The sequence below is a fragment of the Candoia aspera genome, chromosome 8, assembly GCF_035149785.1.
Source record: "Candoia aspera isolate rCanAsp1 chromosome 8, rCanAsp1.hap2, whole genome shotgun sequence".
In the NCBI taxonomy this organism is placed as follows: Eukaryota; Metazoa; Chordata; class Lepidosauria; order Squamata; family Boidae; genus Candoia; species Candoia aspera.
The window spans coordinates 67,556,523-67,582,988 of NC_086160.1; the positions used below are offsets into that span (position 1 = coordinate 67,556,523).

General features: G+C 39.5%; 1 protein-coding gene across 1 annotated transcript in view; it reads right to left on the bottom strand.

Annotated features, from left to right (window-relative positions):
* Positions 1–26,466, bottom strand: part of CFAP299 (cilia and flagella associated protein 299) — a 291,049-nt gene that overhangs the window by 210,303 nt on the left and 54,280 nt on the right. The window contains exon 3 of the mRNA XM_063310423.1: positions 830–920. Coding sequence (XP_063166493.1) covers positions 830–920 — 91 coding nt within the window. The remainder of the gene's footprint in view (positions 1–829; positions 921–26,466) is intronic.

Here is a 26,466-nt window from a genome sequence, read left to right on the forward strand (position 1 = left end):
ATAATCATGGTTCAAATATTAGTAGCGGTAAAACAACGCATTAGAAAGTGAGACTAAACCATTGCACACAACTGTCCACTTATCTATGTAGGGTTGATGAATATCTGAGTTGGAATATATTAAAATTTGCCTCATTTTCCCATACTTGCAGTCCTCTACAAAGGTCATTGTCAGAACTTCTGATAAAGTCTTCCACAATATAATTTTACCAAGAAAAACTAATATCCCTCATTCACCAAACCTTATGCAACTAAGAGAGATCCTCTCATACAAATATGACTGAATGTTTATATTTTAATGAACTATGAATGTCTGTGGATATCTGTGAACTCCACCCTGCCTATGATGCTCTTGAATGGTTCCCCACTAATTTCTAATGTTTAAAAAATGTTGAAATCTTGTGAAGTAGCAGGTCTTGTAAGATCTCTGTTTTTCACATGAAGCCTTGCAAGGTTTTATTTTTCATTTTAATATTTTGGTACCCATGGACAACACCGCCAGCTGGCTTGAAAGACCTGCAGACTTTAATCTATTGGGAAGGGAGACTCTGCACTATACAATCCCTCCATGCTCTTACACAATCTGTATTCAACTTGTGCCATAACAACAAAAACAACAACAACAACAAATTAATAAATTTATATGCCTCCCCCCAACTCGCAGTCACTCTTTCTAAACCTGCCCCAGGACTTTCTTCTATAGGAAATTGAGAAAATTTGTCTGATTTAACATTCTCATATAGACAATTCATAGTTCCAGGGTCTGGATGGTAGATTTTTATCATAATCTTACACTGTTTATAAAACTTTTTTTTTTCAAATTTACTCACAGACATTTTCCCATTACGGTTGGCTTCTTCCCTCTCTGCCAATGCCTTCAGAAAGTTATCTTTCAGCTCTTTGCCAGCACTTGACAGAATTCTAGAAAGGAAAAACAGAGCATATTGTTTATCTTTACATTCTTCTTGATCCAAAGAACCACCTAAAAGGAAAACAAAATCGGATTAACATTTCTTGACAGTGCCAGAGGATTTATCAACACTGGGGTTCCAAACCAAGTTAACAAACTTGGTTTTCATGTTGCATTAAGCCATAAGATTGATTCTGCCTTATGCCTAGCCATTATGATTTCTATGTGAACTCAGCCAACTGTAACTTAGTCAAACATTATGATTAAAACAAAGAAGGGCTTAATGTAATGTGTGGATTTATCCTTTAGAAGGTCTTTGCTTGATTATTAAGCTTAATCCCTGTTTCTTCTAAATAAGATTTTGCAAGAATCACTTAGAAAACAACTGATCAGGTCATCCAAGTTATTGATTCATGAGTTTAAATGTCCCATCTTAAACCATTCTAGAACATTTAAAAAACCCTGTTAAATGAACTTGCTTTGTGAAGGGTAAAGGACAGACCTTTCTAGGGAGTTCTAGGGAATTGGCCCAAGATGAATTTGGGTAGCAAAGTCCAATAACTTTTAGTGAGAAAATGTATGTTTCTTCCATCTTGAACAGAGACTGACCATTTCAGATTCCTTTTTGCTGGCTGCTTTAATAAACATATTAAAGTTGAAATTGGAATTGATTTATACTTTTTGCCCAGCCTGGGTTCTTACCTTTGTGACAGATTGCAACACAGATATACTTTTCTGCTTCTTTAGGAGATGGGAGGAAAACCCCAGATGAGGCCTTGTCCTTCCCTAGAAGTACAGCCCTTAAGCCTGGATTTAGAAATAGTGGAAAACCACTGTGGAGGCAGGTAACGACAAAGGATGTTTGCCCAGTCCAATTTGAATCACTGATTCAGTGTGGACGGCCCATCATCAGATCTGAGAATTCAAATCAGTTCAGAAGATTGAGTAGATTCTACACTGAGATTCAGCTTGGATCAGACTGCATCCATTTGATTTTCCTGATCTTTTCAAATAGTCCAATGAGGCTGAAAGTCATCCAATTTGTCTCAGCAATCTGATCCAAATCATTGATCTGTTTCAGAACATTGATCAGACTTGGAGATTTGGTGTAAATGCCTTCAAACTGAAGTTGCAAATCAAAGCTTTGCACACCCTTAGGATCTTCCTTTAAAATGTATAACAAAAGAACCCTGGCAGCCTTTCTGCTCTGCAGGATTGGGAGTGTTGAATGCCGCGATTTGCCACACAAGGGAATTTCCCATGCCCAGAGGATTTGACGTGTCCACAAGAAATAACTGAAGGAGGAATATATTTGTGGAGAAGACAATTGAGCCTTGTTTGTATTATGCCATCTGAATTTTTCACAGGGAAGAGAAATGTGATAACTACAAGGAGGAAAACCATTCAGGTTCTTTAACTACTGCTATGCATTTCTTCTGTTTGACCAAATTTATCGATCACTCCGTGACCTGAGAAAGCTTGTTAAAATAAATACCACAAAGAAGTTATTTAACATCATTTAATGCATTAAAAATAAATGAACAATAAGGGAAAGGGGAGAGCAGAAAAGAGATGCTAGAGTAACCACTTTTCATGGTTATATAAACACTCAATTATTCTGCTAAGTTACTCACACAATCATACCCTTTCAAGGCTGTATGCAGACAAAACCGGTAAGAGGAAAACTGAAAACAGTTTTTAATGATTAGCCAGCAAGTTATGTATGCAATTACAATGTAATCCACATAACTCTAACATGCAGTATGTTTATGCTTTCCCTTCCTATAACCCAAAGCTTCTGTCAGTGATTTGGGGAGGTTGTATTTTCATTTACCATCAAAGAAAACATTTCCCTGGGAACACCTTCTACACAAACCACACTTGGAATTGATGAAAGAAGCCCAAACCAATGTTATGGCAATGAGGCAGGAAGGCCTTAAGCCTGATGTCCCCAGCCCTTTGGGATCAAGGGGTCCATTCTGAATTTTGAGAGCATGTCATAGCACCTTCACAGAACAGTTGCCATGGCAAGTGGGGTCATTCACAAAGCACCTATTTAGCAGAAAGCAGACAAAGCACTGGCATACACACACACACACACACACACACCATCAGCATTTTTTTAAAGAATTCCTTGGTGGTCTATGTGGGCCACAGAGGCCTTGATGGAAATACAGATTATGCTTGAGGCCAATCGTTTGTTCTGTAGCATGTTAGATTGCCATTTGTGCTTTCATTAAAATAATCTTTATTTAGCTGGATAAAAAACCCCAGTGCCCTTCTCCTTTCTCTGCCATCTGGATGGTGAGGTTTGGCTGTTTCTCTACTCAGTCAGGACATGGATTACTGTAAAAGTCTCCAAAATTTTATTAAGAGTCTACAGAGTCTTGATCAAACACTCAAGGACACATTAAGTAACATTCCCAGGTGAAGGACCCCAAATACAGGTGGTCCTCATTTAATGACTCATTCAGCGACTGTTTGAACTTGCAATGGTGCTGAACAAGTGGTAGTTACAACCAGTCCTCACACTTACGGCTGTCGCAGTCTCCCCATGGTCATGTGATTGTGATTTGTGACCTTCCCTGCCGGCTTCCTACAAAGTCAATGGGGAAGTTGGCAGGAAGTCAGAAGTCATGGTCATGTGAGGTCCTTGCTTAACAACCTGTGTGGTCCTCACTTATTGACGGCAAGCAGGATTTCTGGAACTGCCTTTGCTAAGCGGCATGGTCACATGGTTTTTCAACTTATGACTGTGTCGCTCAATGATGGAGTTTCCAGTCCCAGTTAGTGACCCAATTAAATGAGGACTACCTGTACACATACAAGCAAGCCTATATAGCTAATTTCACCCAAGGAATTTGCAGTGGCTAATCCACATTTGGTCATTTACACATTTCTAAGTGGAAAATCCCCTAAAAGTTTACCTTTACACCTGTGTATAATAGTGGCATTTCCATAGCAACCTACTATATGGTTTGTCCCATTATCTGTAGCAGCTGTTTTGTAGCACAGTGTGCAGTTGCACCACACCCAAACTGCACCCTTGCTCCTGCGTAAGTTTAGTAACCATTTGCTTATCTATTCCATGCTGTTCCAGCTAACTTTGCATTCCAGTAATGAAGTCTGTTTGCCTAGGACTCAATCTCTTTCTTAGGACTAAATTCCTCATGAATCCCCCACATTCATCAGGGTTCATCCATCTCTTATAGAAGGTAGGTAGTTAAGTAGATAGGAAAGTTAGTAAGAGTGCTGAACCACAAGGAATATGTGGATGGGACCTGGGTCATTTTGGAGATCCAGGCCATCTTAGCTTCTTTTGGGTATGCTCAACAATCGGAATTACATTAGGTATTAGTTTTAGGCTGCTGATGACAGAATTCACAAATGATGGAAGCTGTAGGTGTTTATTTTGTTTCCTTTATTATTTACCCACTTTCCCACATTCCATGTAAAATATATACTATATAAAGTAATATAAACAAAAAATAGTAATTTACTTTAGTCTTATATTGGTTCTGTTGCAATTAGAAGTGATGATGGGAAAAAAAATGAAGACCAATGGCAAAGGCATTGTTATGTTCATTAAATTTGTATCCCCCCCTTTCGGTCAATCGTAATGGCCAAAGGAGCTAAGAACAGTGCCACAGAGATGAAACGGAACCATAGTTAAAACACAAAAACAGACTTGTGATGGCAGAATTGATGGTACTCCATATAGACAATTTGAACCTTCTGTTTGGCACAGAGATGGACTCTTGAATCCCAAAGGTTAATTTTCACATGTTGTGAGAACACAGAAAGGTGCCCTGAAGGAACCATCAAAAATACATCATTAACAAAATAAACTCATGTGGCTTTGCATCCCATGTGTTTCTGTGGTGCAATGTTTTTGCTAGATCCCAGGCAACTGGTTGTGTAGTTTTTGTTGCTGAGATAACTTTGAGATGAAAGATGGTAGTCATTCCAGAATCCCCACGAAGGGGCAACTACTGTAGAACTACCATAAATGCAACTTTCATAGTTCTCACTAAATCGAATAGTCAGTCATCCTGTTCCTGATAATCAACAGTATCTAATGCCTTTGTGAAGTTTAGCAGGGCCAGGCTCACACAGCCTGGGCATATTTTCAGACAACAACTGCCACCAGGGCAAAGTATCCTAATGCCACAGCAAGCTGAAAAATAAACTGCATCTGACAAATCCAATATGGTCTAGAATTAAATTAAACTAACATTATGCTCCAATATTCCATTTTACAATATAGGTGTACTTTCTTACTGCCTCCCTGGAATATCCAGAGAGCAGAAAAGCTTACTATTTTGTTAATCTGATTTTTTTTTAAAAATGTACTGTTACTTTCAGCTTTCTTCCTTCTATGACTAACATGGGTACCTCTAGTTTTACAATTAAATTATGTTCACATGCTCTTTTATCTTCCCCCGAAGTATGAATTAGCCATATACTGATAACTAACTAATAAACCATCTACAACCTGGAGTTTTCTAGGTATGTTCAGACTACAAGTGCCAGAATTCCCAGGCAGCAAAACCACTGACCATGTTAGCTGGGAATTCTGGTAACTGTAGTCAAACCCAGTGGGCATATGGAGGTTAGAGAAAGCTAGATTAGAGACAGTCTGCTCAGGTATAAAGAGGTACTTCTGGGTACACTTTCAGTGTTACTAACAAGTGTGTGTGTGTGTGCACGCGTGCGTGCGTGCTGTGAGTAATGCTAATGTACTGAGATTACAGTATAATATAGTTAGTTGGAATTCTATCAGCCAAAAAGATGGTAACCTAATCTCTCCAAAGGAATGATGTTTACACAAGAAAAAAAGTATGTGCTTGGTGAATGCTTATCTACATGAGCTGTTTTATCTACATGAGTTAAAAATAACAAGTTCTTACATATATCGCCGATTGTTTTATATTTTTTTCCCATGAGAACAAGCAATTCCTTCTCCAACTTACCCACAAGGGTCCTGAGAACTGGATTGGCCTGAAGCTGATTTAATTAATTAATTATTAGGGTTATACCCCACCATAATCTAATTACTTTGGGTGGCTTCCATAGCATATGTATAATATATAAAATAAACAAACAAACATCTATGCTATGACTAATAGATAACATCATAAAACCCCAGAAACAAAGCAACAATAACCACATATTTAAAAAATAGAAATAAATAAAAGATGGCACCTTCTTAAACTAGGATAATGCCATCCAAAATAACTCCATTTTTAACGTCTTCCTGAAGACCAACAAGGAGTGGGCCAACTATTTCAAAGCACCAGGGAAAAGCAGTGTCTTCTAGCTTTGCCCCCCACCCCACCTCCTGGAAGAATGGGATTAAGAATATTTTCTCCCTAAATGATCTAGTCCAGCCTTTCTTTTAACCCTGGAGGAACCCCTGAAATACTTTCCAGGCCTTGGGGAACCCCTGCACATTCAGGCTCAAATATAGGCCAGAAGTTACAAAATTATTATATTCGTTTCATGGATAGGCCTGTATATATATGCATTAACAGTGTTCAACTGAAAATAAAGAATGAATCTTACAACTTTAATGTGAAGTTGCCCGAATTTGAAATATTTTTTTAAATAAATTGTGATCTCCCAGGGAACCCCCAGTGACCTCTCATGGGACACGAGGTTTCCATGGAACCCTGGTTGAGAAACCCTGGACTGATGAGTTCGGCCAATTTTGATCGGAGGTAGTCAAATGCCAAGCATAAAGAATTGTACAGGTCAATACCAGCACCTTAAATAATAAAGAAAAGAAACAAAAGAAGACCCAGCTTATGTGAATTTTAGAAAGCTGGCACTGAAGGTTTAAGAAATGTTTGTGTGCATGCTTGTACGTGCATAAAGTGTTCATATGCATGTGTATAATTTAGTTTGAGTTAAACATTTCAATTATGGAAGGTGAGCTTTTGACATATTCAAGAACACTTGCCACAAATATTATTGCCTAACAATTACTCAGGCTGTATACACAATTAGCCTGAGCCAAGAGTGGTTTTATTTGCAAAGATTTCTTTTTATGTGGTTTGGAAATTAGGGGGAGAAGAAGGAAAGGGAAGAGGAGCTACAACACATTAATATTTACAGACTTTGATGGACCAATAGAAGAAAGATATCATGAAAATGACCCTTAGTTAATGCTAAGTGGAAAAACTCCAGACATGAAGTATCAACCAACTTCTTAGTAAAATACAAATTCTACTGAGCATGCCTTAAATTGCTGGTCTCTGCATACTGGTTTCCACAACCATTTCTGCAGCACAAACAGAGCTTTTTCTAATGCAACTTATTTTTAAAAGAGCTCATCTGATATATTTCCAGCTTTCTGAGGAACGGTTCTGAAACAGTCCTCACTCCCTAGGCCATATGTATTCATTACTGATCTTCAAATGAGACCAGCAGGGCACACACTTAGATGCTCAGAACAACCTTTTGCACACTGCTGGAGATCAGTGGTTTGCCGGATGCAAAACAAAACTCACATGCAAAATCTGCTAGAATTATCAACTGCTGTGACATAGGACTTCCAAAGACTTACAGATGAGCTGGGAAAAGAGAACTGGAGTTGGTTTTTCAAGCGGGGCTGATTCAGCTCATTGGCATGGCTGAACCATGCCATGTGGGAAGGGTCGAAAGTTACTGGGATTAGGGATGTGAGAACCTCATTTCGTAAGAGATGAAGGGAATGATTCATCTCCTCTGGAGATGGCACTTATGCCAGTTTAGGCTTAAGGGTGCACAATGCGTTCCTTCATTGCATGCCCTATTTTATGTATGGCTGCTCTTAAGGGGGAAGAAGTATTGTTCAGACTAAGGAAGTAAAATCTAATGTACTTTGCAGTCAACATAGGTTTTCATTAGGTTTGAGAGCTACCTTTATTTATTTATTTGTTATTCAAATTTCTATCACTGTCCATCTCCCCCCAAAAAGGGGGACCCTTTCTTTTCTACCTTATTAGAACAAAGCTCATTTCAAGGTTTTGTTGTAAAAATGTCCAAAGCAACAATAACTGTTTGTATTAGAAAAATAAAACTATTCTTTGCTCCCAGTGTCAAACCCCATGTCTCTCAAGAGCACCCTCCTGCACACATTTCAGAGAAGCTTATATTGGGAGATGCCCTGTCCATTAATGGTGGAGAACGGTATCCCAACTGGACAGGGCTGTTGTGTTGCAGCAAAGTTTGCAAGATGAGCAAACTTTGCATAACGGAACATCTGAGACTTGAGGGCAGGAAGCTGCCCTTGCCTGGTGGGATTTCAGATACGATAGATGGGACTAGAAGAAAAGGCTGAAGGCTGAAAGGTCCTGGGGTACTGCAGTGGTGGAAGATGGGAGGGCATTCCTTCTCTTGAGTAGCTAACGCAGAATTTCTCACCCTAGTCACACATAAAAAACGGGCAGGGCTTTGATTGCACTATCATTTTTTTTACTCAGCCTATGAACACCCCTGCCCAACCCTTTCTCCCTTAGTTGTGCAGCCTTCTCCACCGCCCAAATTTGCTCGTCCCTGAGATAACTGAACTCCCTAAAAGAAGCTGGGACTATATATCTGGTGTCCAAACTCTACTTTTTGTTCCCTAAACCAAGCATCACTGCCCAATAACTGTTTCTCTCATGTTCTATGAAACAGTTACCCCTATATCTTGAAATAACACTTTTCTTCTAAAAGTACACGCTGGCACTGACTTTAACCACAGTGAGTGGAGCCTGCTGGTTCCTGCAGGCTGTGCTTTTCACTGAAGTTTTTAAAAAAGACACCTTGAACGTAGAGGGATTTCATACATATGTAGCAATGAACTTTCTATAGATACAAGAGAAGCAGAATATCAGCTTTCAAACACCTTTCTTGTGTGTGGATTGTGTCAGGAACTAGCTACTCTTCACAAAGACTAATTGGATTAGGAAGTTACTTTTTAAAAGAAAGTTAAACTCTTACCATTTGACATTTTTGGCCCACATTCAATTGAGAAATGGGCTGTAAAACTTTTGATTGTTACTTACATAATCTAATGTGCAGGAAATACCTTTGAAGGGGCCTTAATCCCATGTACTTTATTCTTTAATAAAATGAACAATAATTGTAAAAACTACACTTACAACTTCATAGAAACTCCAAGAAGTCAGGACTAGTTTTGGGGTTTTTATGTTTTGTTTTTTCAAAATACTTTAGCTGCTTATGTACTTTATTTGAATGGTTTCCATGGTTATCACAGCTTTGGCTGACAAGGAGAAATCTACACCTGACATAATATTGGCAATAATCTTACAAACAGTTAACAGCAAGCTAACAGCAATGTGGTCCTGTCATTTCTCCAATATTCACAAAATTTTAAAAGGTTACTTTATCAGCTCTAGGCTAAGTTCATTAAAAAAAATACTGCTGTCATTTTGTTTGCTTTTAAAGGAAGGTTTTTTTTTAATTCTTCTTGCATGCAAATAAAGAGAAAAAAAGGAGAAAAAAGTTCTTTAAGGCATATATAAACTAATTTCTTTAGGATCTCTCTCTCTTTTTGTCTCTCTTTCTCTCTCTCTCTCTCACACACAGCAATTATGCAATTAAATTATTAATATTTAATCCAGTTTATTTAACAGGAAGAATTTAGCATATCAAATAGTACATGCAGCCCCACTGGTAGAAAAATGCTTGCTCAAATATAGAAAGGAAAATCAGTTCCTCATATTATTGCATCCTTGATGAGGAACAATTGTCCTTTTAGTTTTGTAGAATCTTTTGTTTACAATCATAAAAATGTACAATTCCCACTTATTTCCAAACCATTTATATATAATTCAAGAAGTATATATTTGCTGTTTGCTTGTTATTGCTATTTTGTACTCTTTTAACGAGTTGGCAAGTGAGCAGCTCTAGAAATTGACCAAATAAGGTCAATAAAAAAACCGAAGCAACTCCAAAAATCAATAAATCTTCTAGAATAAAATGTCTAAATTAAATAAATAAATAAATAAAACCCTAAAATAACCTGTGGAAAGAGAGCTATTCAAATACATTACCATATCAATCAAAGCAAATATTTGTAGCTCAGGGTTGAACTGTGGAGTCCTTGGTGCTCTCTGAGCCTTGTTGTCATGAGTACTGATGGTGAGCAGGAGGGGGCCCCTATCCAGGGGGGAAAACGCATGCGTAGTACTGAGGAATTGAGCAGCCATTCAAAGAGACACAGATCAGACCCGCCTTGACTTTTGGGGTTTATCTGTCTGGGTTTTTCCCACGCTTCTTCAGATTGTTAGGATTTTCTGTCTAATGTAGCAGTAATAAAACACTAGAGACCTATTCCTTGTCTCAGCGTGGTTCCTGACTGTTAGGACACTTGTTGTTTTCTTGCAGATGTTTCATTGCCAGACTAGGCAACATCTTCAGCGCAAAGAGGGAGTGGGCCTTGCTCTCAGTTTATATACCGTGGCTTGCCCTGCTTGTGTTGGTAGGGGTGTTGTTCTCTCCTTGGGTTCCTAATTAAGGAACTATTAACTCAGTCAATCAACCAAGCAGGGAACAACAGCCCAATCAAGGAACTCCCAAGGAGAGAACAACACCCCTACCAACACAAGCAGGGCAAGCCACGGCATATAAACTGAGAGCAAGGCCCACCCCCTCTTTGCATTGAAGATGTTTTATTTATTTATTTATTTATTTATCTAATTTATTTAGGGGCACCAAAAACAGCTCCCGCAGCCGCATTCTGGACCAGCTGGAGCTTCCGGATACTTTTCAAGGGTAGCCCCATGTAGAGCACGTTGCAATAGTCTATATGAGAGATAACAAGGGTATGAGTGACTGTTCAAAGGGCCTCCCAATCCAGGAAGCTGGATAGTGCCAGCCCCACTAGGTAGGCCAAATCAGGAAATCAACTCTACAGGAAGGCTAAAACTACTTTTACTGAGATTGGCTGTAACAACAGAATCTTCCAAATCTAATTATGCTGTACCTCCTCCTCCTTATACTTCAGTGAATTAGGGAGGCATCTTCCCGAGCCCCTTTCAAATGTTATCTCATTCCTCTGGCCTTAAAAAATGTTTCTGCCCCTTTTGCCTGGGTGATGGTTCCTGCATATTTCTGCCAAGGTCATCTTCCTTACTCTCTACACTAGAAAGAGTATTGAGGCTTTTGAACTTTGATTTTGGAGAAGGTTCCTGAGAATACCATGGATAGCCAAGAAAGCAAACAAATCAACCCATAGTTCTCACTTGATGCACAAATGACCAGGCTTAAATGATCGTACTTCAGACACATTATGTGAAGACCTAGCTCTTTGGAGAAGGCTGTAATGCTGGGAAAGGCAGAAAGAAAAAGAAGATAATCCCCTAATCATTTGAGGGGATGCAACATATGTTTGGGATTCATGTTTTGCAGCTGAGAACATAATGTGTTTATTATTTTTTAAAAGTTAAAGGCCATGGGTATAGTTTATGAGATACTGTATAGGGATGGAAACATGTTCCATAATGTGGTCTAAAGTGCCGGGAATACTGCATGTCTGCATGTACTTGAAAATATATTATGAGAACCTGAAACCCAATTTTAAAATCTGAGGAACTGATAGTAAAAAACTGGAAGATAATTGTGGTAAATAAAACAGGGCAGGAAATCAGCTGGGATGGTAGAAGCAAAACAAAAACAAAAACAGACAAAGAACTGACTGTGACAGGACAAACTAGTTTAGAGCTGGTAAACACTGAAGATTATATATGCTTCCAGCTGATTATAAAATGAAGAGTGAAAGTCAACAGTGAGGCTTGGTTATTATAAGCAAGTCCCTCTCCCAGATGCCTTGCATGCTGGTTGAGAATTATTGCAGTTTTAACCCAACACATCTGGACAGCACCAAGTTAGAAGAGGATCCTATAGATATTAGCTTTCAAAACAATGCAGGTAAGTAGACTATTTGAAGATTCAAGATATTGCTTGATTACTAGCAATGCTACTATTAACTAAGAGATTCCTGATACAAAAGAAATTTGCCCCCAAAATAACAGATGATGGAGATAAACAATAAGGGAAAACTGTTTTTCATGCTCACTTTCCCCCTGCCATCTGAGCTGCCAGACCACAAATTTTGACTGACCATTACTGGAAACAGAATGTTGGGTTAGCTACTTTGGCATGATTCAGAAAGATAATTGTTACGTAAAACAGGATACCACCATAGCTGTATATAGTATAGATACCATTCCTGGAAGTAATTTTCATTCAAGATAATTACATGGTATAAATGACAAGACAGTTAATATTGTCTTGTCATTTTGGAGAAAGGGCATTTTTAAAATATCAAACAACAAAACAGGAAGTGACATGAAGGCTCTGATCATTAATCCTTTCCCAGAAACCGTTGCAAGTGTGAGAACTGAATTTAATTTCCTTGTAACATTTTGATATATAGGTTAAAAGGTGGAATTTCAAAGATTTCATCTTAAGATACCAAAATGGACATTCAGCCATACCACAGTGGGTCACCTTCAGATTTTTTTCCAGCCTGTTAAAGCCTTCTCAGCTTTGAAGCACACATTTTTTTAACGTTAAATCTGCTTTTCAGAGATACATGTGGGCAAAGGTTGTGGTCTGGGGAGCCTTAGAGCTATAAATATATTTTCTCAGCAGTTTGGGAGAAATAACTAAGCAAAATCTAAGAAGTATAGAGATCAAAAGTATCAGAAGTACATGAACCTTGGATCACACCCTACAAGAGGCACTTTTAAAAATAAACATCTTTAGATCAAGTCATAATATTAGTCTACTTTTGGGCGGGGACAGAAAATATCTGTTATATTATCACACACTTTTACTACACAAGATACAATACGCCTTTACAACTTAAAGACTCAAGCACTATATACCGATGAGTAGTAAATGAAAGGCTTCGTAAAAACTAATAATAATCCTAAGCGATTTTCAAATTTTTATTCCAATGGAGGAGTTTCTAAGAAGCTAGGCAAACAAACAGCAACCCTTCCTTCAAAAAAAGCACAAAGATTTCTTCTAAGGGATTTGAGGAAAAGCAAAATCTAACTTTTGCATCTTGGCATTTTCTCTTTAGTACAAGATGTTCCTCGGATAATATGTACCTGAAATGTTCGTCTTGCTGACCACAAATTAGGAAAAATGGGATGCAGAGAGAGCTGAAAAAAGAAACATGCTGGGAAGCAAAAGGCACACACATAAAACTGGGGAAAGTGAGCCATTACTTGTACTCATAAGGTTTCACACAAGCAAGATTTAGCATCATTGATACTGGCCTGATCTAATGCCCAACCAGCAGAACATTTGGGTCTTAACACAAATGCATCTCTGCACTCACTGTTGGATTCTAAATGAGGTAGGCCAATATTATTCTTGGAAATCTGGACCTGGTTCAGATTGCTTCCATGTTAAGAGCCTCTATAACTGCTTTCCCAAAACTAACTGGAACTAGAATGAAATGGTTCAATTAAATTAAACTGGAACTTCATATAGTGCTAACTCCTTTTAGCAACATCCTTCAACACGTCAAGATTTTTTCAGAATGTTTACTTAGAGGTCTCATACAACAAAGAGTTTCCAGTGGCATAAGTCAGTACGTTCTTCCTTGATGCTTCATTTTATTGCTTCTTATTTCAGAATAGAGGCAGCTTTGGCCCGTTTTAAATTTAAACATGATCCCAAAGCTGAGGCCTGAAAATAAATAGGGGAAAACAAAGCAGAAAACAACAGGAATGCAATCAGCTGACAAGGATCTCCTCTCAAGATCTGCCTTAAAAATGCACAAAGAAAGAATGGCAATTCCTGATTAAGTTGCCAGTGTGGAAGCAATCCCAGGACTGCAGTTTAAAAATTTTGGGAACTTATTGCACAACTTTTCTGCTGAATATATATAGCTGCGAGGAAATTTTTCTGCTTGGAATGATCCTAGACTATTTGAAAGCACCTAAACGTTAACTAGATCTTCTGAGTATGGGGGAAGGAATGAAATTATTTGGATTGCCCTTATCAAAGTTTGTACCTTCCATATTTATTGGACTGTAGTTCAAAAAATCCAAGCCAATATGGTGTTGTAGTCCAAAGTATTTGAAAGGCACCAATCAAATATATCTGCAAAGGGGAGCATCCTCTCACAAAACTTTCTACATTCCACTTGGTGCAGCTGGTATGGTCTGTTACCATGCATACACCTAGCTCAAAAATTTACTCAGAGTATTCATCTACGGTTCCTCACCAAACTACAGGAGATATCAAGTGGGCTGTTCAATCCTAGATCCTGCACACTTCAACATTTTTATTGATGTCTTAGATAAAGAAATGGAGGAAATGTTTATCAGATGCGCAAATGACACAAAATCAGGCCAGTTTTATTCTATAGGATAGAAATAAAACTCAAAATAATCTTGATAGTTTCAGGAAATAGGCTGAAAATAACATTCAACAAAGACCAATGCAAAGTTCTGCTCTTAAGAATGGGACATCAAACACAGGATGGGAGATAAACAGAAAATATCTTGGAACAGTTGTTGATTGCAAACTAAATATGAATCAGCAGAGTGATGTGATAGCAAAAAAAGGCAACTTAAATGTTAGGCTGCATCAACAGAAGAAATAATTATTCTATTTTATTCTGCATTGGTCAAATCCCACCTCAAATAATAAGTCCAATTCTGGGCGCCATATGTAAGGAAGGATCAAGACAAACTACAACAGGTTTGACAAAGGGCAACAAGGTTGATCAGGTGATTAGAAATGAAGTTCTATGAAAAGAAATGGAAGAAACTGGATATGTTTAGCTTTGAAAAGAGAAAACCGTGGGAGGATGTAACAGCTGCATCCAAATACCTGGAAGGATGTCAAGACTTATTCTCCATCCTTCTAGAGTGCAGGACACAAAACAAAGGATTTAAGTTACAGGAAGACAAATTCCAGTTGAAAGTTAGGAAACATTTTCTAGTAACAAGAGTAGTTAAAATGTGGATCCTCTGACCTAGGAAGGTGGTGGGCCCCCCTTTAATGGATGTCTTCAAACAGAGGCTGGATAATTATCTTTGGGGGTGCTTTAATTTGGAATGTCTGCACAAAGAATTTCAATGATCATAATGGTCTCTTCCAACTTTATGACTCAAAGAGTGCAAGTGGATAGTTTCTCCTGCTGCTGGACCACAAGTGAAGAACCATGCCACAATTCCTGAACATCATGAGATCTAAACATTCTCATCTTGTCTGGATCACAGTCAACACAACTGAGGATTTGTTTTTCCAGCTGCTGAAGGGTTTAAACAAAAGATGACTGCCCAGAGCTTCACTTAAATACTATCTTGGCAAGGAACGCGGGTGGAAGAAACCACATACCTGTGCAATTTAACAGATGGTGCAGTTAGTCACAATGAATGAATTCAGCACTTCTAAGTGGGGAAGGGGGCTTAAATGAGAATACACTTACCACAATACTCTTATCTCTTTGTGCTTGGCTGACTGGCCATTTTCTATTTCAATTATCAAGGCCCTGTTATGCAAATGAGATCGAACCAGAAGACACACACCTGTGTTTGCCTCCATCTTTAATATTCCCAAGGTCTTAAATCCTGTTTGGAGGCAGACAAGCATACAGCAACATTCAGCTCAGGTTACAGGCAGGCAGGTGAAGTGGCTTTTCAACCGAGACAACAGTTTGCTGTATAATAGCCTTGACCTCAGGGCTAAGGCCACTTTGTCCAATTAATTTCTTCCATTTCTACAGATTCTTATTATGCCCAGGCACAACTCAGTTGCTTGGGGCAATTTCAGACCCAATGTCAGAAGATTAAATACAATAAAAAATCAAGATATGGTAGAGCAAGAACAGAGATTGTAGGTAAAAATCTACCTTTTGCAGCAGATATTAAGTGGGCAAAAGCTGGAGGGATTAAAAAAAATGCAACTCTTGAAAGGCAGCCAGAGTAGGAGTCTTCCATCTTTCATGAGACAAAGTTCCACTGGGAAGGCCCTCTCTTGTGCTGCTGTCTATATTCTTTCACCCACAGTGCCTCTCCCTTTGACCTTAGGAAACAGGAACAGTGATATGAAAGGAGGCAACCCCTGTGGCATTATGGGAAAATGCAATTCTTATAAAATGCAAATAATAATAATAATAATAATAATAATAATAATAATAATAATCCTCTTGACTCCCGCCTGTTAGACATTCCCATAACCCTCTTGGTTAGAATGCTCTCCCATAGTGCAGTCAAGGTTTCTAAATACAAGTAATATTTCAGGTCCTGCACTTAGATGTGCTAATGTCTGGAACTGCTCCTCCTTTGCATGCGAGTTGTTCTTCCCTCTGAAATACCTGAAGGATCACCTTTCTAAATGCCGCACCATACAAATTATCAGCTTTCTTTTAGGCCAACCTATTTTCCTCATAATAAAAATAACAGACAAAATGTGATGTATGGTGGAGATCTCCTAGTCCAGGGTTTCTCAACCAGGGTTCCATGGCACCCTAAGTTTCTGCAAGAGGTCCCTAGGGGTTCCCTGGGAGTTCACGATTTATTTAAAAAATGATTTCAAAATCAGGAAACTTCACATTAAAGAGGTAAGTTTCATTCTTTGTTTTCAGTTTAAGACCACTGTTAATGCAGTTATACAGGCCTACCCATGAAAGAAATATAATCATTTTGTGACTTCTGGCCTGTATTTGAGCCTGAATGTGCGGGGTTCCCCGAGGCCTGGGAAATATTTCAAGGGTTCCTCCAGGGTCAAAAGGTTCAGAAACGCTGCCATAGAGGGTAACTGAACACCATGATCTTGAATGGGTACCCTACATTCTTCCTCCTAAATGTAGTATCTTACATTTCTCCCCAGAGAAGAACATCCTCCTCTCAGTCTTGTCTTCCAACTTCTCTAGATTAGACTGAAATCCCATTCTATTATCCTGGACCTTGGCCAGTGCCACAACTTGCATTCATCCATGGCTTCCTGCTGGTTGTTTGTGTAACCATGCAGAAAGCTCACCACACCATACCCAGATATATACATTTGTGATAGCTAGCTGATAAAAAAGTTTAGTTTCTCACAGGAAGTGTTCCTAGAGGAGAAGGATAGATCACTGTTGGAATTAGGGACAGTGTTAGAGATGAAGTCCTAAAAATATATGAGGAACTCTGGGAAGGAGGACTGGGAGAATGGAGGTAATGATTGGTGATTAAAATGGACCTAGACAGCTCTAGATGTTGAAAATCTATAGTCCTAATAAGTAACATTGTGGACAGGCAAACCTGAATAGAATTGGGTTGTATTTACACTGCTGAAGGCTTGTTGGAGAATGACCCAAAGTCCACGATGAGTAGGAGGTCAAGCTGAAGAGGAGGATGTACCGTAGGACCTGCCTGTCTCTCCTACGCAGATCACCCTGGTTGTGTAATGGTATGTGGGAAAGACCTTGGGAGACTGGACAAAGAGACGCTGCCAAAGGAATGGTCAGATAAGAGACAGCATAGCCCACAACTGGATAGTGAGTGAGGCAAGAGTCTCAGAAGGGACTCTCCCTAGTTTCTCAGGCTGTAAAGGAGATGGGGGGGGGGGGAATTGCAAGGTTCTGTCAATGTAGCTTTACAATAAAGCTCATCTGGTTGTGATTCCTATCTGGTTTACCCTGCAAGGCCAAGAGGTTGGCACTGAAAAAGATGAAAGATCTAAGGTTATACCATCCAGAGAAAAGCCAGTTGCCAGCCTTGCCCAGAGAGAGAATTACTATCAGTATTTGTAAGCTCTTTTTAAATTCTAAAGCAGGAAATAAGTAGGGCATAGAAATAGAGTAATGCAAATATATATGAAGCCAATATTATGGACTGCATACATATCCACTAAAAAAACACTTATGCTATATAATATTAAGCAGAGAGGAAAAAAGGTTCAGTTTAGTATCTCAAGCAGCTGTGATTTATCTTAAAATGGAGAGGAGGAGGTGGGAGAGCCCAAACCTGGCATCTCTAATGGTCAGTTAAGGAGCGTGGATTCGAAACTGAAAGTTCCTGTTGAACAACTGCTTGGTTTTATGTCTAAATGTTTGAATAAAAACTGAAATGGTATTTGCACTGAGTTTTTACCAAATCCTGAGACGCTCATGTGACAGCCAGACCTCCCAGTTTTGTGTCATCCATCTATTTAATAAGCAACCCATCAACCCCATTACCCAGGCCATTAATGAAAAAGGTTGAATGATGTTGGCCCCAAGACAGATCCCCATGCTCTCCAATTTAATACTGGCCCATTAATGCTGACTCTCAAATGCAGTGAACCATCCAGTTGTGGACCCACCCTACTGAAGTGCCATCCAAACCATATTTCAACAGCTTCTCGGTGCGAATGTCATGTGGAACCTTGTCAAAAGCTTTGCTGAAATCAAGGTATATTATATTCACAGCATTCCCTTTGTTCACCAAAGAAGTTACTTTGTCAAAGGAAGAAGCAACATTTGTTTCTCATGATCTGTTTTGGACAAAGCCAAAAAATGTTGCCAAGCAAACCGCCTGCACCTCCCTGTTGCTGTCCAGGTAGTCATCAAGAGTCAAGATTGGCTTAAAGGGACACAACACACACACACAATACCAGTAGGGCTAAATAAAATACACAAAATTAAGAACAAACAGAATGACTTAGTAGGAAAAACTACATCAAGTTGCAAAAATGTCTTTGCACTTTCCAAAGTACAATTACAGGAAGTGAAAAGTGTCTTATTATTATTATGGTGTCACTAAGCTACTAGAGAAAATGCTGCTTTCTACCTTCTGAGAATCATCTCTATACTGCAATGTGCTATCAAAGACTCACGTATTATCATAAGAGTCTGTTCGCTCTAAAATTTTCAGGAAAGGGTGTCCACACATCCTTGTTGTATTAATTGAGAGGCTTTCTCTGGATATGTCCTAGCTGTAGATCTCCTCACCTATGGATTCCCTGTAATAGTTATTTTGTTGCAGTGTGAAGATCTTCCTTTTTCAAAAAAAGAGTACAGTATTCAATTTGTTGAACTGGCATTTTATATACTTATTTAGCACATAATAGCACATTAACTGTATTTATGAAATTAATATGAGGCGGGTTCAATTTGTCTTTATACAGCAATAGATTAAGTCAATCCTGATTAAGAAATCTTTACAGTACACTTGCAAACACAGGTTGCTGCTGCGTCGCCCTAAAATAGCTTAGCATGAAAGCATAGGAAATCATTTGCAGTAAGTATATGATTATTCAATTGGTAAATTCAATATTGTCCTTGATATTTTATATGTTAAGGAAAAAGATTGAGTGACATGTTTTCATAACAGATGCTGATGTACTCTTATAACAACTTAAGTCAGTCCCCAAAAGGTTTAAAGTAGCCCGCAGAGTCACATGGAACAAATAGGAGTGCAAATTAAAACTCACGCAATGCAAAGAAATTGGGTGTAAAGCACATCCATTATAGGATGACACAGTAGAAATATAAGAAAGCTGTGACTCTCAGGACACCAACATGTATATCCTATTCCTGATAGTTTCTCTGAATGGAATTTTATGAGAAAACTCCAGTTATAAATCCAGGAAATGAGACCCATGTGTGAAGGAATACAGTCTTCCCCAAATAACAGATCTTAAAAAATGGGACCAACCAAGCAGAACTTTTGAACAGCAGTCAAGGAGTTGTCATCAGAAACAGCTGGAGACTGTGATAAAGTTGTCCTGCTAGCAGTGTTTTATCAAGCAGTTGTCCGGGTGGAATTCCAGGTGGTTCTCAAACCCAGAGCAAAACAGGAAAAAGTCATAAGACCCAACACTTCTTTGATGCTTCTGTTATATATGTGTAACCAGGGCAGTATCTCTGAGTAAAAATATGCCCACAAATGGCTCCACCTGTACTTAGAGTGTCCAGCTGATATCTTTGAAGTTAAGTGATGACCTCTAACCACCTTCCATCTTCATTCCCCTGAATGCCTCTGAGACCTACACGGATCCAAAGACATGCGTACAAAAAAGAAAGATAACAGATGGTTGAAGCCACCGTTCTGTTTTGAAGTGCTCCTGACAGTCCAGAAAAAAACAGAAGGAATTACACCACACAGCAAAAGGTCTGGAGATAACACGGTAAAAAGGGGAGAAGAAGCAAGATGTGTAGAGGCTGCAATGGGCAAACAATATATAGTGTAAGGTGTACCAAAAGCAGAGGGAGTGAGAAAGCAGCTAAGAAAGCAGAGAGAAATGGTCCATATGTGCATTTTCAACATGTGGGGTTGAGCATTTGTGTGTGTGTATGGAAGGAAGTTGAAGAACATGATCTTGAAAGAAAAATGAGTGACTGTGTGACCACATCTTGTGTGCTAGTAGGTAGACAGACAGATGAGAGAAAGAAGATAGAGAAAATACTTAGGGTACGATACAAAAGATAGCAGAATTCAGAGCTTTTTTCATTGTTTTAGGGAAAAATTGTGCTGCTGGAAATCACAATCTTGCTACTTAATTTTGTCAGCATATTCTTGAGGTCTTTGGGAACCATCAGAGACTAGAGGGAGAAAATGTCTTTCTGATATAGTACATACAACTTAGGCCTTTTGCTCTTAAATGCATTACTTAGCATCAAATTGGGCATAAAGATAACATAACTGGAGAGCCAGTTTGGTCTAGTGGTTAAGGTACCAGGATAGAAACCAGGAGGCTGTGAGTTCTAGTCCCACCTTAGGCACGAAAGCCAGCTGGGTGACCTTGGGCCAGTCCCTCTCTCTCAGCCCAAGAGCCAATCAGGCGTGGTATGAGAGTTCTAGTCCCACCTTAGGCACGAAAGCCAGCTGGGTGACCTTGGGCCAGTCCCTCTTTTTCAGCCCAAGAGCCAATCAGGCGTGGTAGGAGAGTTCTAGTCCCGCCTTAGGCATGAAAGCTGGCTGGGTGACCTTGGGCCAGTCCCTCTCTCTCAGCCCAAGAGCCAATCAGGCGTGGTATGAGAGTTCTAGTCCCACCTTAGGCACGAAAGCCAGCTGGGTGACCTTGGGCCAGTCCCTCTCTCTCAGCCCAAGAGCCAATCAGGCGTGGTATGAGAGTTCTAGTCCCACCTTAGGCACGAAAGCCAGCTGGGTGACCTTGGGCCAGTCCCTCTCTCTCAGCCCAAGAGCCAATCAGGCGTGGTATGAGAGTTCTAGTCCCACCTTAGGCACGAAAGCCAGCTGGGTGACCTTGGGCCAGTCCCTCTTTCTCAGCCCAAGAGCCAATCAGGCGTGGTATGAGAGTTCTAGTCCCGCCTTAGGTATGAAAGCCGGCTGGGTGACCTTGGGCCAGTCCCTCTTTCTCAGCCCAAGAGCCAATCAGGCGTGGTATGAGAGTTCTAGTCCCGCCTTAGGCATGAAAGCCGGCTGGGTGACCTTGGGCCAGCCCCTCTCTCTCAGCCCAACCCACCTCACAGGGTTGTTGTTGTGGGGAAAATAGGAGGAGGAGGGAGTATTAGGTATGTTCCCTGCCTTGAGGTATTTATAAAAATAATAAGGGTGGGGTAGAAAATAAATAACAACAACAACTTCAAGGATAAAATCAGATATTGCATGACAGATATGTACACATTTTAAATAAATAAAGTAAAATAAGCCAAAGTAGTCTGTTTAAGAAGAGAGACGAAAGACTCAAAAATGGAAGTTTGCTTAATCCAGCTCACCTTTTACCCAAATCACTTCCCCTAGAAGTGCAAAAAAATAAAAGCAATGGGAAGGACTGGCTTTGGAGGACAAAGAGATGAAAAGTGAAGCAGCCTGTCTCCCACCTGCTCTTCATTTAAGGGGGAAAAATTGACATATTTGCACACATTTATCATGTAGCATCTCCTTTAATACCCCCACCACCACCATTTCACATCTTTTCCTCCCACATTACATAAAGAGGAGAGGTCTTGGTGCAGATCTTACCCTGCTTTAGTTTGGATATTTGCATCTGAAGATGCAGCTCCAAATCTGGCCCCAGTTCCTAGCTTTTGAGGAAGAACACCTAGGAGACCTTCAGAATATCCCATGCATAAGCTTTTAGTTTTGCCCATCTCAGAGGGACAAAGAGTGTCAAAACATTCAAACTGTCCTCAGCCAAAAGCATACTCAACCTCTAAGGAGATGTTTCAGGACCTTGGCTGGTGGAGGTTTTCATTCTACTGAACGCTGCAAAAATGTAATCTATCATTTCTCTCTTTTTTTCCCTGCAAAAGGGCAAAGGTCACAAATTTTGAAGTGCAGTACAATTGTTCCATGACATCATCTGCAAGACCCCAATATTTCAGAACAACCCTAATTGATCATACAGATACCCATGGGACTCCAGTTGACATCTCTAACATTTAAATATTTTGAATATTCATTTCAAGTTACACGCAATGAGAGCAGTCCATATCAAGACTTGAAGTAAATGTGAAAGCTGCATTTATTTCTTGGTAAAGAAATACCTCAGGGCCTTCATTTGAACCCAAGGTACTTTGGTTCATTAAGGCATGGGTACTGGCTTTTACAATCTGTTTCACACAGAGACCACTAACACCGATATGCTTTCGAGTAACTCTACATGAAACATGGAAAAGGCCCTAAAAAAGCAGTACAATTGATGCTGTGGAGTCAGCATCATTGCTCTTGAAGTGTCAACAGCTTAGTTTTTTGGAAAGTATATTTATTTTATATATGAGTCCCACTAGCAATATCAGACTTGAAGCCAGAACAGATGGTAGTCAAACACATCTACTGAGATCAATGGCTAGGAAAATGATGAATCAGGTTCAGATTCCACGTATTCCAATACACTGTTCAAAACAGCCAATCAATGCACAACATGAAAGCTTTGGTCCCTGTTATTTATCCCCATCCTGAGATACTAAATGTTGGAAGGCTTCATGAAACTAAACTTGCCAGTAGCTTGAGATAGATTTACCTTCCATCACTTTTTGGAGGATGGGGGTGGCGGGGAGTGCCTTCGAGTCAGCACTGACTCCTTGTGACTGCCTGGACTAGTCCCTGCAGTTTTCTTGGCAAGATTTTGGGAAGTATTTTGCCACTGCCTCCTTCTTAGGGCTGAGAGAAAGTGACTGGCTCAAGGTCATCCAGTTGGCTTTATGCCTAAGGTGGGACTAGAACTCCTGGTCTCCTGGTTTCTAGCCCGGTGCCTTAACCACTACACCAAACTGGCCCTCTTCCATGACTTACCACCAATTAATTTATCACAAAAGCAATTCAGTGAAGGTCAGCACACTTTCTTGGAGAAAGAAAAATGAAACACAGGGTAGTAGGATTTATTTTCTGGTGCTGACGTGCATTCGGGATGAATACTACAAAGATCTCTAAATGCTGCAGCCTAGAGTGTGTTCAGGAGAACCACCTGAAATCTTACACATAGTACCATCCCTTGAAAACTACCAATATTCCACTACACATGATTTCTGTGTAGTATGGAACACAAACCCTGAATGTAGGCATTAAGTAGATAAATGGAATCTAGAATGTACATGGTGCTGCTTTGAGAAATATCTTCATAGATGTATGCCCAATGGTTGAACGAACATCACGATTATGGGACTGCCTAATCTCCACAAGTGGTGTACCAGATGCACCGGTCACGACAGCATTAGTCATCTCTCAGTGTTTATTCTGGAGGGTCCACTGTTAGCTAAAAGGTGAATAGGTATCCTCAGTGAATTAATTTAATTTAATTTTCAAACCCTCTATAGCCATAAGAAGGCATTAGTATGAAACCTGCAAAGATTGCATAAATCATGTTTCAGATTGGAAAACTTTCCTGCCCTGTGAAAGAAATTCACCTGAAATATGTTTTTAAAATTATAAGCAGAGGTTCTCTGCATTCCACTGGCAGAAAGATACTAACTGGCAAGCAACATCATTTCTGACATAAAACAGGTGTGAAGGGTCCAAAAACAGATCGTAGAATAAGTTTCCAGGCTTATTTAGCCTTATAAGGACCTGCGGGATGAAGATAAAGCGCTAATTAACTAGTAGTGTAATACAAGGCCAGGAAATTGAACTGGTAAAAACTCTGTTGAAGACCCTAATGTCAAAGCTAGTTGTTATACTGAAGTTTCAAATTTTTGCACAAAAGACTTACTTAGGTTCATTTCCTTAAAGACCATCAGCACTGCACTGCCATGGTCAGAAGCACTCCACTTCTGAGTACTCAGAGAAAGCCCTTCAAAGCCCAGAAATAAGTAGTGAGGAGGAAAACTAGATGAGGAGAGAAAAGTGGATTAAACTTGCAGAAAGAGGAAAGCAGTAAATCAAATGGGAACTTCCATAAATTGAATTTGGCCATGATTCAGAAGTTCCCCTTATTAGAGGTATAGCAAGCAAAGCATCAATGGGAACTGAAGGAACTTCCCTGGAGACAGATGCTCCTAATTTAGATTGTACAATTTAATTCTAACATCAAAAGAGCCAGTTTGGTCTAGTGGTTAAGGCTCCAGGCTAGAAACCAGGAGACTGCGAGTTCTAGTCCCACCTTAGGCATGAAAGCTGGCTGGGTGACTTTGGGCCAGTCTCTCTTTCTCAGTCCCTGACATCAGATTTGGATGGCAAACCGGTAGGTCAATTCCTGTTGCAACCAATGTATCAACGTTCGGTTGATCCCCAAAAGCGGACCCTGCACATGTGGGAAAAACACTAGGAAGAAAAAAGAATGTCAACATCAGACTGTTTCAGACATTGCTGCTGCAGCGAGAACATTTCAAAAACTCTGTTGTCTATATTTTTGAACATTAATCTATTTATTCCTTCTGCAGAACACTTTAAAAAAAAATCCCCTTTACCCCATAAAACAGGATTGGAGAGCCGCCTTATTGGCAGTAATGCTGGCATTTTAACTCACAGCAATGCATTTTTATTTAACTATCCAAGCATGTTTTAAAAGGCTTAAAGAGATACCCCAGAAAGTTACATACTAAAATGAATAGATGGTTTGGTAGTGGGAGAAAAAAAAAGGGGGGGGGGGAAGAGAAGTTCCTTGTATGACTTCCTGTGGCTTAGATCGTAGAAATCTGTTCCAGAAGGTACTGGACCCATTTCTAGGGGGATTGTTGGTATCTTGTTTATGAACACAGGAAATAATATTTTCAGTGGTGCTCTCCCTGTTTGTAGTAGACCACACATGCAAACCAGATGGAATTTAATTTCCATCAATTGTAACTAAAGTTCATACGAAGAAGGAATCTGATGCCTCAAAAAGACCAAACACTTTCTAGAAATGACTGTTGATTCAAGCAAAATAACAAAAATTCCATCAGTGAAGTCATAGAGAGAAAGTAATTTGCACTTAAGTTTATTGACATCCATGACAGTAAGTAGTCATATCCTCAGGAACACCTACTTATTTCACTGGAATTTAAGCACTGTTAACTTTGTTTTAAAATGGAGCCCAACGTTCATCTTATCGAAAACTAGGATTTCCCTTTGGTCCTAAAAAAATCATCACCATCATCATCATGACTACCAACACGACCATCATCAACTTAACGTTACTTGTATGCCTTTAGACAGCTCACAGTAATCTAGAAATGTATCCTTTTGGACGGTGGCTAGACACCATCAAAGGTGACACCAGCCAGAGCATGAAACAACTAAAAGAAGCTGTACAAGATCAGAAAATGTGGAGAGAGCTGGTCCATAGAATCACCAAGAATTAGACATGATTGAACAAATAACGTTATCATCATCATCATCATCACCATCACCATCATCCTTTTTTAACCTCACAACCACACTGGAAAATATGTTAGTGGGACAGTTAAGTGGCAAAAGGTCAGCTATGGTTTATAACCAGGCATAGCCTTTTGTCATCCATGGCATCACTTTCAGAGGGAAAGAGAATATTCTCTCCTCTGGTTCCGGGAAAAATAAGTAGTATTTCTCAGGATCACCTACTTTTCTGGCCCATCCACCAGTTCTACCCAAGGATTAACTATTACTCCAAATGAGGAAATGGCCCTATGTATTAATATCCAGGCTAAAGTCATAGACTCTTCGCTAAAAGGATGTGACTATGGAGAAATATATGTATTTGGGCATCTCTTACTTTCTGGACTCTTCTAATTACCTTGCAGTATGAAATCTCCAAATGAACACACCAAAACATTCATCAAATGTATCGCTTCCATGTAATATAATCTTGAATATATCCAAAGGCAGATATAAAATGTAGGATGTCTTAGCCGTGTAGCTCATGGGATGAAATCATACTGCAAATGTGCTGTGCTCTTCCATCATTCTGCAGCCTGAGTTCCGTAGTCTGGGTTATATCTTTTCAGTGTTGGATACTTGCCACTGCAAGAATTCCAGTCCAAGCCACCTGGCTATAAAGTGCAAATGCAAAACTCTTGAAATTCAAATATTTAATCTTTGTCTCCTAATAAATTTCAAGGCAGCTCTTCAGGAATGTGGAGTCTTCATCATTGTGTCTCTTTTTATTAATGTGAAGCCCTGGAGGTAATGTTAATGCAAAGGACTTTGTTTTATACGTTTTTATTTATTTAAAAAAAAAAAAAAACTGTTGTAAGGGATTGTTTCTGGATCTTTT